Source organism: Macrobrachium nipponense, chromosome 16, assembly GCF_015104395.2.
Source record: "Macrobrachium nipponense isolate FS-2020 chromosome 16, ASM1510439v2, whole genome shotgun sequence".
Taxonomy (NCBI): domain Eukaryota; kingdom Metazoa; phylum Arthropoda; class Malacostraca; order Decapoda; family Palaemonidae; genus Macrobrachium; species Macrobrachium nipponense.
In genome coordinates this window covers 68,948-84,983 of record NC_087209.1, presented here as the reverse complement: position 1 = coordinate 84,983, position 16,036 = coordinate 68,948, and the positions used below count along the sequence as shown (strand labels likewise).

Sequence of the window (16,036 nt, the reverse complement as noted above, 5' to 3'; positions counted from 1 at the left end):
CAGCTTTGTTCTTTGCTCTTCTTACAACTTTTAACATTATAAAACAAAGTTTTAACCTCAAAAGTCACAGTTTCACTTTTTATCCTCCAAACAACAATTTCAAACATGCAATGAAGATAAATGTAACAATTATCCACTGCCTAACATAAGTTTTTTGTTTTGTTCCATTAGGTACATATATGTTGAAAAACCAGTACCAGAAAGTAACAATCATTTATAATGGTAATATATTTCCATTTTAATTAAAATAACGCACACAACTTATTAGTGTTTGTAATTTACTAAAACACAATATGAAGGTTCCGTTGTACTACTGCACAATTCAAACCACGAGCCAAAACGGTGCTTGATGTACAGTTTGGCATTCCTTCTCACCAGGCCAATCAATATTCAGGTACATTTTAACCAAAATGTGCAGTAGTTGATGCAAGCATCCTTGATCATATGAAAAAACACGACTAACTCTTGAGAAGTAATTTTGAGTTGCAGTATTCCATCACAAGTTCCATCTTCTATTGTTTACATAATAAAACTAACAAACTATCAGGATAAGCTAATCTAACATTTAAAATATCAGAATAAACTGTAAATATACTGATATTCTTGTAGAGCACATCAAAGGCCAGATAAAACTTTCTGTAAAGTTGGACATGCTTCATTAACAACTTGTAATTGATTGTTTACACATAAATGGAAGCCAGTAAAGAATTTCAAGCAACAACTTCATGTGGAATTGTGAGAATGAAATCACATTTCTACATGAGGCACACAAGCTTATTGAAACCTTTGTTGAATGAACAAGCTCTTGTACCTTGAGTAAATTAAAAAATTAAATGGTTCATAAAGGAACTTCTACACTAAAATGCATTCATTCCAGCGAGATATCTTAACAACCCTGTTCATGAAACACCTTGATTTAATCTGACAACAAAACTCCACGTTAGAAAGCTTGTTCTTGATGTTAATATTAATGTTTGAGCTGATTTTAACAATCCAACAATTATGATGGAATGTATTACATACAGTATTAAATCGTATGTTACAACTTCCTTGTGTATATTAATGCTTCAGAGACATAACACTCTTCAGAGACATAACACGATGAAATGAGATGATACTAACACAACATCAAATGCAATATGTTCATCTGCACACCACAATCATTTTTTTATTCAAGTTGTATGACTTTAGTAACACCTCAACTTAACGGACTTCTGTATTTATCAATTATATTATTATTATTATTATTATTATTGGCTTGGTTACCATTTTCATTGACATAGATTTTAAAATAAATCTCAAATTGAATTTTAAACTAAAGTTTTCTAGTTTAGATTATAAACTGTGGAATTACTGATAGCTGTAAGACATCTAGAACATATCCATGTGCAGGCTTTAATATAAGGTCTCTGTTACTTGCTTTGTTGCTTATCAGATGGCCTGAAACCAAAAGCGTCTGTCACATTGGGGTGCTACAGTAATAAAACTACTAATGTAAGCCCAAAAATCTGAATCCCAGAGGTACAAATACTTGCATGTTACCAAATTATTGCCTCCCAAAAAATACAACATACACCTTCACCTTTCATAATTTGTAGTAAATGTTTGCATGTGCATATAGTATATCAACTTTGGGAAACTAGCCAGCACTTTATTAGGAATAAGATCAAGTTCAAAATATTGTATTTGAGACGGGTCAGTTATTTAGGGCAATTACTTATCTGGACCTCGCTTGGCTTTCTGTGGAACGGTCAAAGTTAAAATGCTTATCCAAGGAACAGGCTGATTGTGCTGGCTGAAACCCCCAACATTGCTTTTAAGATCATCATTTTGATGAATTTTCAAAATATTGAAGTAACAGTGACAAAATTTGACTGATTTATAATTATTAAACCAAACAAGTGGACTAAAAATCTACACATTTAACCAATTTTGAAGGCATTAAATTTAACTTCTTTTTTCTTTTTTTGTTAATCTCAAATACTTTACTGGTAAAATATTAATGGGAACTCTCAAGCAGTTCTACATAATATTTTATACTAATTTTTTTTTTTATCAAAATAGTTATTATCTATACCCTGCAACCTGTATTTTTAGATTCTGCAGTCAGAATAACTCATATGGCACCATTATACTCTATACCCCAAAAATGTATCAAAATACTTATAAAAATCATGCCAAAAAATGGCTACTACTAATAGCTTTTCAGAACTAGTTCTACTGTAAAATTTATGATCAAAACTATACCATATTTAATTTTAAAATAGTCCCATTCTGAACTATAAAATGGTATAAATGGTATATTGCTGACAGGTGGGAAGGAATCACAGATATAACAAATTGCTGTAAACTTTCTCAAAACTGGACACAATTTCAATACCTTAAGACAGATTCAGTTTTGGCTATTTTAAAACTAACATTTCTGCACTTTGGGTGATTACTGTACTTTTCCTTGCATTTTAATACTTTCTTAAAGTACATTACACCAAAATATAATGTATTCAAAAATTGGCTTGTTCCTGTAGCTAAACAATAAAAGAGAGCTACTTGACCTTCTTAGTTCTCCATCCCCATTCAGAAGTCTTCCGATGAAAACTGTACATCCCTACACTTGATCAGTACTGTTAAAAAAATATACGTATCTAGTACTGTAGGCATTTTATATTTTCATAAAAATAAACATGCAACCTAATTCTAAAAAAACTTCCATTCTATCTCTCTCTTGGTGATAAAACAGAAAATACTTAAGCAGATCAGGTTCTCTGGTTTAGGTTTTTTATGTAACAATAATGACGGAAGACTACTGTTAAATAATTAACCAATATAACATTGGCATGATGTTTTGATGGAGCATTAGCATGCACAGAGAATGTTATCCATGTACTCTGTAGTATGCAACAGAAATACAGGCATTGACAAGTCAAGTAGACTGTGAACAGATATAACAAAATGTTAAGATTAATAGTCAGAGTACGGTGGGATGATCATATTGCAAACAAAAAAATTGGGAGGGATGCAGTTTCAAGAGGCTGGAAAAAAGACAGAGATGGTTTGCAAGTGATTAGGTGTACTAGTTGGTTTGAAAACAAGTCGCTATGGAAATAGCAGGAAGAAATCCTCCTGGAAGACCCTTGAAATCATGAAGAAATGGGATTGACAGACCTTTCAGAGCTTGAGCAGGGAGCGCTCATGAATTTCATGGTGGTTACACATCCAAATACCAATCATCCGTGATCTTTAAAAAAGGTTCATGATTATGATCATTTTTGTTCTACCATCCAGATCCTAAAAATGATACAATTTTGATCTTTTAATCTTAATTTTACTTTTTGTATTTAGCATAAGTTCAGGTATTGTTGCTAGGCTACATGGTTCCTTCTAGCTACCCTATTGTAAACCTTGTGACCTTAACTTATTCATTAGATTCTTAAGTATTTCGTTTGCTCAACAGGCAAAAGAAAAGCCACTACTGATTACTATTCAGTAAAACTAATTTCACCCTCTTTCCTCCTTTTACCATGCACCTATTCACCTTCTTTTTACCTTATATAGTATATCAACAAACTGAATAGTATATCAACAAACTGATTTTACTGCTGTTCTTTCTCACGGCTTCACCATGCTCACAATCTTAGTTGTTTTAAGCAAAGGTCCTTGGGACGAAATGGAATTGATAAATCTCCACCAAGTAAGGTGCTCCACCAAGTAAGGTGATTCAAAAGATTGTTCCAGTCATCTGTCACAGCAGCCATCTAATCACTGCAACTGTCATATTTGAAAAAAAGCAGAACAACAACCTGAACATATTTTCTTTCTACAATGATGAAAAAAATATATATATGTAGCTCCACCATAATAACTTGCTCGTACCTGGGAAAAGTACGTACTGTACACAGTTTCAACATCATTAATGAAAATAAGTGGCTATGCCTTCCAAGATGCTTAAAACAACAGTTTTTCACAAACCAAAAAGGTCTGTAATAGTATACAAAATCTTTTTACAGAAAATAAAAAAGGAACAATTATGTAAATAGAGCTAGTGTCATGGTCACCTGGTTTTCAAAATTTTGCCAAGCGACTCAGTGTTGAAAGTTTTTTGAGCTTTTTAAAATACACAGGAGATAGAAATAGTGTTTCTTTGGCAATTTCAACATTAAAATATATCACAATCACAAGGCACAGTTTCACCGACATGATGCTAAGCTATACTATAATACATAATATAAAATCTTATAAAAATACACTGATCATTTTCATACATTTTCGATAATTCGTATTGACTAATCATAAAGGATTACAACAGATCTATCAACATGAATACAATACTGTAGTGAACATTTAAGTTATCTTGGCACATGCCAAATAATATAAATTAACAAATACTGCAAGACATTTTTCCTATTAAACAATTAAACAAATTTACTGTGATGTCTTACACTTGTTGCTGTAAGTAACATGCTCCTGCTCCAACACCTGATGTACTATAAATTTCAGTCCCATGCACATAAGGAACAATCACTTCCACAACAGGCAACATGAACAGTAAACTATCTTAAAGTCAAAATGAGTATTAAGTAAACAATCTAATTACTTACCTTAATGAGTTTATCTTCTCACATTACCTATGATAAAAGTCATCTACCTTTAAAACTTCAGGGAGGATTGTGTAATACTGAATTATGTCGTTAAATAAGTGACAATGAAAAATACTGATTAAAAACTTTCGTCAATATACACAAAATTCAGACTACAAGTATAAAAAGTTTTACTTTTTCAACACTAAGAAAATGTGCATCACCATTCAAATATTTTAATTACAACAAATCTAAGAGCTCTTTTATATAATAATAATAATAATAAAAAACAAAGCTTTCTGTAAATACTTAGTCCTTCAAAGCAGACACATCAATACGTTCTTGCATACAAAGCATACGTTGCTGAACACACCAATACCTGGAGGTTACCTGTCAACTGCATAAATCCTGTTTCACTTACTACCATCGTAAGGATTGATGTCACTCAGTATGCAGACAAAAGTTCTGAAATGAAACAAGAATCTTTTAAATTAATAACCCAGTGAAAAATAATCTTCTATTATTAGTTACCTAAATTCACTGTCAACAGATGTAACTGGCAAAACAGTGTAATTTAGTATTAAAACACAAAGGCTATGAAGTTACCTTGAACCCTGAAATGGCTGATGTGAATGACGAGTTTACAGGAGACATGGTGTTATTAACAAAAGGACTGCAAGTTTCCATAGTACTTGTTTCTAATCATAACCTTTAAGGATCAGGCACTAAGATTAAAAAAGTCCCTTGCAAAATCCTACCTCATATTCTGACCGCTTACCAAAGAGAATCACACTCTCAGGTATAAGTTCAAATCCTGGTTTGGCAAACAGTAAAACCAATATTAAATAAAAGGCCCTGTGATTTTTAAATATGGAATGCACTGTTTGTATTGTTCATTTGTTTGAATAGATACCAAACATATATTTTCCAGAGATGAAAATATGCCTATAATTACAGTACCCTGCAGTGTGCCTGTATGAAGTATAAATTTATTAGGGGACACCAATATCAAAATATTAAATACTAGATAGGTATTCATGATAGAAATACAGATGGGTTGCATTCCACTGAGACCAATGGTAAAAAATTGTTTTTACAATAAAACACATTTAGTTCATGAAACCAAGTAATCATAATTAGCTTTACATATTCCAAATAAAATGCATCCAGCTACACCAACTTGAACAACTAAACGAAGAAAGAGAACACCACACACACATCCAGCTAAAACAGCATTCCAATGTTTGCAAAGTTCTCATTTTCCTGCATAGCCACAGTTCCATCCAACTTTCTCTAGGTTTTGTGCTTTTTTTCTATGTACGTAATTTGTTATTCTGAACATTTTCATGTCCAAATTTGTTGTGGACTTCATAGGCTTAAGGGTTTGGTTTTTTTTTTTCTTTGTGCCTTTTTGCTTTGGTCAGTCACCTCATTATATCCTTGTGAGAATGTGCAATTTCTCTTTTGGTATTCAAAAGTTCCTTTTTAATTATTTTGCATCCACACTTGGCTTGTATAAAGTAAGTTTTGCCCTTACTGGCCCACGTCAGAGATCTTCATCATTTCTACAATATTCAGCAAGGTGTCTAACATCTTGTTTTTTAGTATTTAGGGATTTAGGCTTTCCTGATGTCTGATTTTATATGACATTAACAAAATAAAATAAAATAAAGAAAACAACAACAGCACATTTTTTTCAAATTGTAAAATATTACCTAACTGCAAGTATCATGCTGTAGAAGGTTCACAGTTCTTCAAAGAAAGCCACCCTGGTACGAGTATTTCCTGATCGCGTCCGACGAAGCGTAGAATATTTAGTTTCCCCTGCTCTAAGCTGCTCAAGATATACTTCGTCTAAAACAGAATTGTTTTCTTCCACTTTCAAGACCTGGAATAATTGATTCAATATTGGGTCAAAATAAAGGCATGATAACTTTCACTAAAAATGCCAACCAATTTGGTCTAAAAGACATTACATTACAAAGATATCTAAAACAGATACAAGAATGAAGAATTCCTTCACCTCAATTTCAGATTTTAGTTGTCTCAGTTGTTGCTGAAGATGTCTTGACCTTTCCAAGTATTCCCCTCTCTCTTTCTCAATTTCTAAACTTAACTGCTCAATATCTGTATCACTCAAAAGTTCCATTGTTGTTAATTCGTGAGTTCCATCGGTTGAGACGAGCACTTCTGAACTATCTAATGTTAGATCAGGTAAGTCAACTGCAGATCCAACAGGTACATCACAAGTGCTTCCTCTTGTCAAGCTGAAAATATTATGTTACCTGATTTAGTGCCAATAATGGAAAATAAGATGTAAATAGTACACAATACATACAGATGATTATAAACCCAGGAATCTTGGTTCACTATTGACTATAAATGCAAGAATTTTTAGTCCAACTCTTCATTAAACAGCACACAAAAAATAAATAGTTACGATCAGGGGAACACACCTGTGAGAGTAAGGTGGAGGAGGAAGGTGCGTTGACGAATTGAAGACTGATGCATTAAGAACAGAGGAATTTGCAGCTGAATGACTAAAGGAAGAGTTTATATTCTTAACAAAAGTAGTTAGTTTGTCTTTGGCTTGTTTTTCAGCAGTTCTTGCCCGCAACAATTCCTGCTGAAGGCGGTCTGCTTCAGTTGCTCGTCTCTCACCTTCAGATACCAGTGTTGAAACAAGCAATTCTGCCTCCCTAACCTGAATCAAAGATTTCAATATTACCATTTGATTTTACACCTTGGGACCCTATATTGCTTCATTTAATCAAAACATTTTGATGATGAATATTGAGAGATAAAAATCATGGGATGAACTTTGAAAAGAAAATTTATATACAAAAGCAATGACACAAAAGCCTAGTAATCAAATGTGTACTTAAGACGTATTCCAACAATAGTGGAAAAACAAAACATTTTTCAGCCTAACTAACAAGTTAGTTCTAGGTCAGATCTATTATATCTGAGAAAAAGATTAAACTCTGTAGCACAGCTTTAAAACAGCAAGAGAAAGATTTTTGAAAACCTCAAGATTTAAATAAGGCAAAGAACTTGTAGAGGTATACTACCATGGACTGTGGACAAGATCAAAGAGCTCACAGAATTGGGAAGCATACCATAAGGACACTCTGAAGATCACAGCAAGAGCTATTATGAGCTAAGAACACCAGTGTGTTAAGAAAATTTCGTTTGAAAATGTGTATATAACAGACAGAAACATAAACTTCACTAATGGGTTTTTTCTCCCATTTTCAGCTAGAATGTGACTGCTCATCAATTTGTCCTTATTACTGTTATTCCCCAGCAAATCAATATCTCTGAATCCAAATACGTAACTTCCATAACCTGGTTGTAAAAATTTGTCTTTAATAACACAATTCCAATTTGATTTAAAAAAAGTTTTTTTGCAAATTTGATAAATATATAAAATTATTAAGTGAAGATTTGGTAACAAATGGAGACTTTATACATGAAGGCCTATTGAATGTCATGTGAAAAGTACCATATCTTAAAACATATGCCAAGATGCCTAACATTTCACTAGACTAAAATGACAAATTTTTAATCAATTTATATTTTTCATAGCTAACAAACCCTCCATCTTAACAATAGGATAATCTTCTTGAGCCAGCTGGAAACCAGTTAAAAACAATCAAAGATTGTAAAGCAAGGAATCTGTGGCATCTGGTAACTCATGCGTATATGAGGTGGAAGCTGGTCACCAACCAGGTATAGAAACTTGTGATGCAATAGTCTTTCTTTTAACCACCTTGGAGAGTAGTCGTTTTGCTCTCCTCCCATGCCGGTTGCTTTGTTTGCCCTTGATTTCTTTGTTTCAGTGTTTGTGTGTGTGCTTTGTTGTTATCAGAGAGTCCTCCAATTCTTCAAGGCCTCATCAACGCATGTGTCCGAGCATTTGGGGTTTTCCGTACTCCAGGTTTTTGGCTGCTATACAGATCCCCATGCGACATGCAGCAGGTGCTAATCTCATTTTTGTACTATTACCAATCCTTGCCCGGAATATTATCCATAGCACTGCAAAATGTATATCCCTTACCAGGAGCCAAGATTAATAACAGTACTGCATACTATACCTTTTGTTCTAATATTAATTTCTCTTCTTGAGATTTTGCAGACATCAAATGAGCACGCTGACATTCTTGTTCTGCTTCTGTGGCTTTTTGAGTTAACAATATTGTTTCTTCCTCGGCAATACGCGACTTCTCAACCAAGAGTTCTGCCGTCTCCTCAGATCTAAAAGAAAAAAAAATCAAAATTGCGTGTTTAATAAACATTTGTTATTTGGACTTAAGTTCACTTTTCACAGTAATAAACATATTTATGTCACTTTCCATTTGTGGGGTTAGACGTGAAATATGTGATCTTTCTGCCTGTATCCCTATCAGGTATGGGTCATCATCTTCAGCTATAAAATAAATGGTTAAAGTTTGAGTTTAAAACTTCTGTAACATTACAAATGCCTCAACTGCCACTATCTGAACCATTCAACAAATGATCTAATGCACTTTTCAAACTGCAACATAAGCAAATGTTACTAAAAACCTTAAAACAGGATGGAATGAATACACTGTAAAATATACAGTGTCACCCTACAAAAATAAGATCTACAAGCTCAAAGCACAAAGAAATTTTATGTCTTTCTTCAGGGGCTATTTAGACTCTTGCTGCAGTACTGTCAAACTAAATGACTGCAAACTGGGGAAGACCCTGGCTAAATAAGCCGAGTGGTTAGATTTCATAAAAATTTGTCACCCAATGGCTAACCTACGCCATGCGTCCCAAAACTGACTATGAATTTTACAATTACGAATGCCAATTAGGTTTGGACACTGGGAACCTATTAATGTAACTATTTTTTATCTTTAGCTAATAAATACCTGTGTACACTACAAATGTGCACAGTGACATGACAAACAATTCTTGTCTAACTGAGAAAATAAAACAAAATCATACATTAATTTAAAATATAGTCTTAGGCTATCAAATTATGCAATTTTAGTCAATGTTTGTCCGTCCCTCTTTACTCTGTATACAATTTGCATTAAAACTGAGAACTATTATATGTATAGCCTTTCCATACAAGCTTAATTTTCAAAATCATGTAATTAGTAATAGTATTATCATATGATTAAGAAAATCTCACCCACCTTCGTAATGCTTCATTTGCTGCTCTCATCTCCTCTTGATACTGCAGTAAACGCTGCTCAAGTTCTGCCCTTTGTCTCTCAGCTTCTTCTCTAAGTTGCTTTTCCCGTGAAAGCTTATCTTTTTCTATCTACAAATGGAAATTCTCATGATACCAACAAGTGTGTGATGTTCAAGATATTTCTAAATGGTATAATAAATGTCAGACTTATGACGTCTATCTTAGACTGAAGAATAGTGTTTGAGAGAACTAACAGCAATAAAAAACAATACCTAAACAAATTCCATAATACCCACTAAATAATGTCTGTGGTGTTTGTCATACAATGCAATAAGTAAGATTGGTGATGATTACTGTTTATAATTACAATGTAACAATGATATCAGAAATAATACTTATAACGTCATTAGGAAAACATTCAGCTGATTTTGCAAGCTCAAAAAAGACAAGCAACTCAGAATAGGTGTAAATATTTATCAAATACAATATTCTACAACATACCTGTCTTCTCAATTTTTCCTCCCTGGCTGCTGCCTTCATCTGCTGAACTTCAATTGAATCTGGTTTTCTTCTTCTCTTAAATAAATCATGGTTGCCTATACTCAGATCTAAAATCAGTTTATTCATTCGACTATTTTTTGAAAAGAATACAAAATTTGGAGCAGTTTTATCCGTGGGCCTGATGGTGAATTTTTTATCATCAACACTAATATTTCTGATTTCTGACCAAGGAAAACTTATCTTTGGTTCCAATTTATTTTCACTTTCATAAACGTTTAGTCCAAGAGCAGTTACACCTGAAAATACAGAAATATGATACTTTTACAAAACCTAATAAGAAATTAGGTGTTACAAATACAATGCTTTTTCAAACCCTAACAAGCTACATTTCGTAATATCTTCTTTGGAACAGAAAGAAAAAGATTAAGATCTTATTACTACTTGCTACAAAAACTCCAATAAACCTGAATGAAAGTAATTAAAAACTTTGTATTTTAATTTTAAAAAATTTTTCCCCAAAAACCAATCACTTATACACAGCATACATTTAAAGTTTTCAAATATCAAGGACACTATAGTCTTTTGTCTAAAAGACAGAAGAATGGTATTTCAGCATTACTGCACATGCAACACCTGAATCTTAAGCTTACAGCATGTAACCGCCTTACTTTCCATGCAGGCTGCAATGATAGTTACACTGTCACTGGGGCTGGGGAGAGAGCACCTCTTATACAAGTGATAGATCTGTTTTCCCACAAACTCCTCACCCATATAGAGCTTTCATCACAACTTAGGAGGGAGGTTCTAGCTGCCAACATTCAAGTACCTTCTCAGTCACGCATCACATGTGACTATATGCTGACAATGAAGCAAGTCATGATAAAAACTTGGGGAGGAATAGCCATACTGGAATAAGGACCTTCCATTGAAATATGATATTTTCATAATAAAATAAATTTTTGAACATACTTACCTGGTAGTTATATATATAGCTTAAGTTCCTGACGTCACAGCAGAATTTCAAAACTCGCGGCAATCGCCGATTGGGTAGTCAGGTGCACCACCTGTGCGCCCTCTACCCAGGTACGTAGAACCGTTCCAACTATTCCTCAGATCTTCCATGCCCATAGTCTCTAGAGGGGAGGAGGGTGGGAATTTAATTATATATAACTACCAGGTAAATATGTTCAAAAATTTATTTTATTATGAAAATATCATTTTTAAACATCTAACTTACCTGGTAGTTATATATATAGCTGATTGACACCTTTGGTGGAAGGTCAGAGACAGCCAACATCGTTGGAATTGACATAAGAGTTAATAAACAAACTTATGGGTTCGTACCTGTTTAAGGAAGCTGACTTTAATGATCTCCTGCCTCATTATGTCTGCTTTCCTTAAGAGATCCAGCAATCCAACCAGGGGGCTGAAGACCTCAAGGAGCTGTCAAACCGGTGCATAACCTCTATGTGACAGGACCTCATCCAATACCCTTGTTCCGGGCGCTACCAAGGAACAAGTTGACCACCTGACTAAGGATCAATGATTGTGGGAGACTGCGTCCAGTCTCCACAAACAACCATAAAATTCAATAGTTCCAAGGTAAGAAAAAGGGTATTGGGTTATGGGAATTCAGGGATAGTCCCTTGTCCCATTACTGGATGAGCTGCTACAAACGGTCCCAGCGTGTAGCAGTCTTCATACAGTTTGCACTTGCCCCAGATAGTGCGACGCAAACACTGATTTGCTTCTCCAAAAGGTTGCGTCCAGGATATTTTGAAGGGATCTATTCTGTTTAAAAGCTACAGAGATTGCTACGGGCCTAACCTTGTGAGTCTTCACTTTTCAATAGCCTAAGATCCGTTTCATTACATGCTGAATGTGCTTCCTTGATTAAAGGCCTTATAAAAAAGGATAGTGCATTCTTTGACATTTGCAGAGAGGGCTTTCTGACAGAACACCAAAGCCCCTCTGAATTGCCACATAATTGCTTCGTTCTTTCCAGGTAATGCCTCAGGGCCCTTACCGGACAAAGAACTGTCTCTACTTCCTTACCTGTGAGATCCGACAGGTTTGGAATCTCGAACAATTTGGGCCAGGGCTGAGAAGGGCGTTCGTTCTTTGCTAGAAATCCCAGCTGTAGAGAGCAGATAGCACTGCCCTGTCTGAAAACTACAGCTTTGCTGAAGGCATGGATTTCACTGACTCTTTTCGCTGTCGCTAGACTAAGTAAGAAGAGAGTTTTCATGGTGAGGTCCTTAAATGATGTTTCCTGTAAAGGCTCGAACCCATCACTCATGATAAACTTCAGGACTACGTCCAGATTCCATGCTGGAGGGGACTGTAGTCTCTCATTAGTAGTGTCGAAGGATCTGAGAAGGTCTTGGAGATCTTTATATTCAGACACGTCTAAGTTCCTGTCATTGAAGACATCTGCGAACATGCCTATGTATCGCTTAATGGTCGAGGTCGAAACGTTACGACTTCTCTTAAAGTCTGCAGCGAAGAGTCTCATTCTCCCATCCCATTGCAGCGAAGATTCTTCTTCTCGGCAATGGATAGGACAGCGACACTCCATGGTGGGTGTCCATGGTATGGGTACTGGGACAATCTATTAAGATGAAGTAATGATTGTTCTGAAACAACCTACTAAGACCACAGCGTAGACCGTAACTGACTCAGGCGTTCTGACAGCTGCCTACTGACTGCGTTCGGTAGTGAGGCAAGCTGTCCAAGCATCCGAGCAAGTCACGTGATCTTTGCCTTTTAAAGGGTTATGCCGAGAGACCATACAAATTGTCTATTTGTTTGTCACTGATGCTGGACGGCAAGGTGGTGAATCTCTTAACGAGGTGATGATTCTCTTAAGGCATGTGCCCAATAGGCGAAAGTCAATTGCCCTCTAGAGACCGAGGTCCTTTATGGCAAGACATTCCCATAGTAGTTGAATCTCAGCTAAGAAGAAAACAACACTATGTTCCATTGAAGACGAAGGTGGAAAGTGAATGCAACCTACGTCTTCACAGCCGAATCGAGAGAATGATTCTCAAGGTTCTGAACCTGTGCTTACAAAGGACTGAAAACGCTAACAGCTATTTCATTGCTGTAAGGTGAGGGGTTGTAGTTGCAATGAAAGTGGGGCGGTTTCCAGTAATGAAAAACACAGGGAAGTACTACTTCTCATGGGCTGATCATTTGGAAGTAGAGCTGGCAGTTCGGGGAGCAGGCGATGTCTTCCGTATATATCTGTCAATTCGGGGTGAACACTGAACAATTGCACCCTTCCGAATACGAGATATTTTGAAGACAAACTTAGAGGTCTAAAGAAAAACATTCCGCATTATCGCAATGCGATACAGCGGGAGACTAGTAAAGACTTCTGTTACCGTGCGGTAAACATAAAGATGAAAGAGTCCAGAATATATATCTCTGTTGGAAATTCTCGCAATTTCCAAGGGGATGCAGATGTCATTCATGTACGCGAGAATCCGCATTAATCAGAGACGTAAGTCCGATATTGTTGGACAGAGAAAAGGTTCGGTAGTCAATCATTGTAGGGGAGAGAGCCATAAACCAACCGTGCATCTCGGAGAGCCAGCTGGTACTGGGTTGTCTTTCTACAGTCTCGGCCTACTCAGTCAGTTCTTGCTCACTCGCTATCCTGAGTTGCCAGGTAATCTATTCCTCGAAGGATGTGTTCGGCTAGAATAATCGAGCGTTAAAAAAGGGATCTATTATGCTCGAGCAATTATATTTAAACGAAACGGATTTTGGTAAATACAAAAAAAAAGCTGAGGTGGAGTTGTCGTGAGCATACCATAAGTATCTTAAAATCGAAACTGGTAACTCCTGGGAAGATTGAGACAGTTCCGAGTTGCAGTTCCATTAGGGTAAAAATCGTCTCGGTCACAAACCGTAGAATTAACTACGGTATGCGACTACCCCCTGGACAATTCAACTGCTTAACAGAATCATGTCTCGGGGGTAATATACGTCGTATATTTGTTAGTTTCTGTACAACTTCCATCCTAAATTCTTTTCCCTTCGAGGAACGAGAATAAGGATTGGAAATCTAAACCCTTCCTTCTCTAGTCAAGAGAGTGAAGGAGAAGTCTTCCCTTAAGGAAAGCTTCAATAGTGAAAACAGAAAACCCAAAGACGAAAGTTCAAGCCAAACTGGATGTTCACTTCTGTATTCCAGGGTTGGTCGTCTACCGAGAGATATTCTTACTTCAGTAGCAGTTCTTCTTGCAAACGCTAGAAATTCCAGGAATTCGAGCATTCGGCGAGGTTGCCGATTATCATAAAAACAATTATCGGGGATTCTCGATATTAACCCTTAAACGCCGAAGGGGTATATTAAAAATCGTCTTCCATGTGCCGAGGCGGTCTAAGAGTGAGCGCGGAAGCGGAAAAATTTTTTTCAAAAAATCACAGCGTGCTTAGTTTTCAAGATTAAGAGTTCATTTTTGGCTCATTTTTTTGTCATTGCCTGAAGTTTAGTATGCAACCATCAGAAATGAAAAAAATTATCATTATCATATATAAATAATGCGATATATGATAGCACTAAAACAAAATTTCATATATAATTGTATTCAAATCGCGCTATGCGCAAAACGGTTAAAGGTAACGAGTTCATTTTTTTTCATTGTAATGTACACGAAATTGTGATCATTTTGATATATAACACATTGTAAAACGATAAAAGCAACACAGAGAAAATATTATCACAAAATAATGCATGAATTCGTAACGCGCGGACGTAAACAAATATTTTTTTCAAAAATTCACCATAAATCTAAATATTGTCCTAGAGACTTCCAATTTCTTTCAAAATGAAGAAAAATTATTGAATATTACTATACTGTAAGAGTATTAGCTTACAATTGCCGTTTTCAACCATATCTGACGAGTTAAAGTTGACCGAATGTCGAATTTTTTTATATATATTTTTTTATGTGCAATTATTTCGGAAATTAGAAAAGCTACAACCTTCAAATATTTTTCGTTTTATTCTACATAAAATTGCGCACATTTTCATATATAAAACTCTATGAAATGCCTAATATGAAACAGAGCAAATATTCAGAGAATGCGACATACGCATTTCGGAGATTTGTGGCGGAGAATCCGCGCGTGGAGGGAAGGAAAGTTTTTTTTTTTAAATTTACCATAAATCTAAATATTGTGCTAGAGACTTCGAATTGGTTTCAAGATGACGATAAATGACTGAATATTACTAGACTGTAAGAGTTTTAGCTTACAATTGCGTTTTTTTACCATTTCAGTATGTTTTTTGACCATTTCGGTAGAGTCAAAGTTGACCAAACGTGGTTTTTTTTCTATTTAGCGTGATTTATATGCAAATATTTTGAAATGAGAAAAGCTACAACCTTCAATTATTTTTTGTTGTATTCTACATGAAATTGCGCACATTTTCATACATAAAACTTTATGTAACGGCTAATTTAAAATGGTGCAAACATTACCACAATCGCACGTATGATTTTTTGGGAGGAGTTACTGCGCAGACGTAAAGAAAATGTTACTTTTTCATAAATTCACCATAAATCGAAATATTGTGCTAGAGACTTCCAATTTGTTGCAAAATTAAGGTAAATGATTGAATATTACTAGAATATAAGAGTTTTAGCTTACAATTGCATTTTTTGACCATTTCGATAGAGTCAAAGTTGACCAAAGGTTGAAAATTTGTCACTTTTCATTTTTTATATGAAAATATAAAAGCTACAACCATGGGTTGTTTTTAGTTGTATTGTGCATGAAA

General features: G+C 35.1%; 1 protein-coding gene across 1 annotated transcript in view; it reads right to left on the bottom strand.

Annotated features, from left to right (window-relative positions):
- Positions 1-1,219: 1,219 nt before the first annotated feature.
- The window catches only part of LOC135195488 (merlin-like), a 35,039-nt gene continuing 20,222 nt past the window's right edge, over positions 1,220-16,036 (bottom strand). Inside the window, exons 5-11 of the mRNA XM_064221700.1 lie at positions 10,246-10,541; positions 9,746-9,873; positions 8,672-8,831; positions 7,031-7,278; positions 6,598-6,841; positions 6,290-6,462; positions 1,220-5,039 (exon numbers count right to left, since the gene is read on the bottom strand). Coding sequence (XP_064077770.1) covers positions 6,319-6,462; positions 6,598-6,841; positions 7,031-7,278; positions 8,672-8,831; positions 9,746-9,873; positions 10,246-10,541 — 1,220 coding nt within the window. The 3' untranslated portion in view covers positions 1,220-5,039; positions 6,290-6,318. The remainder of the gene's footprint in view (positions 5,040-6,289; positions 6,463-6,597; positions 6,842-7,030; positions 7,279-8,671; positions 8,832-9,745; positions 9,874-10,245; positions 10,542-16,036) is intronic.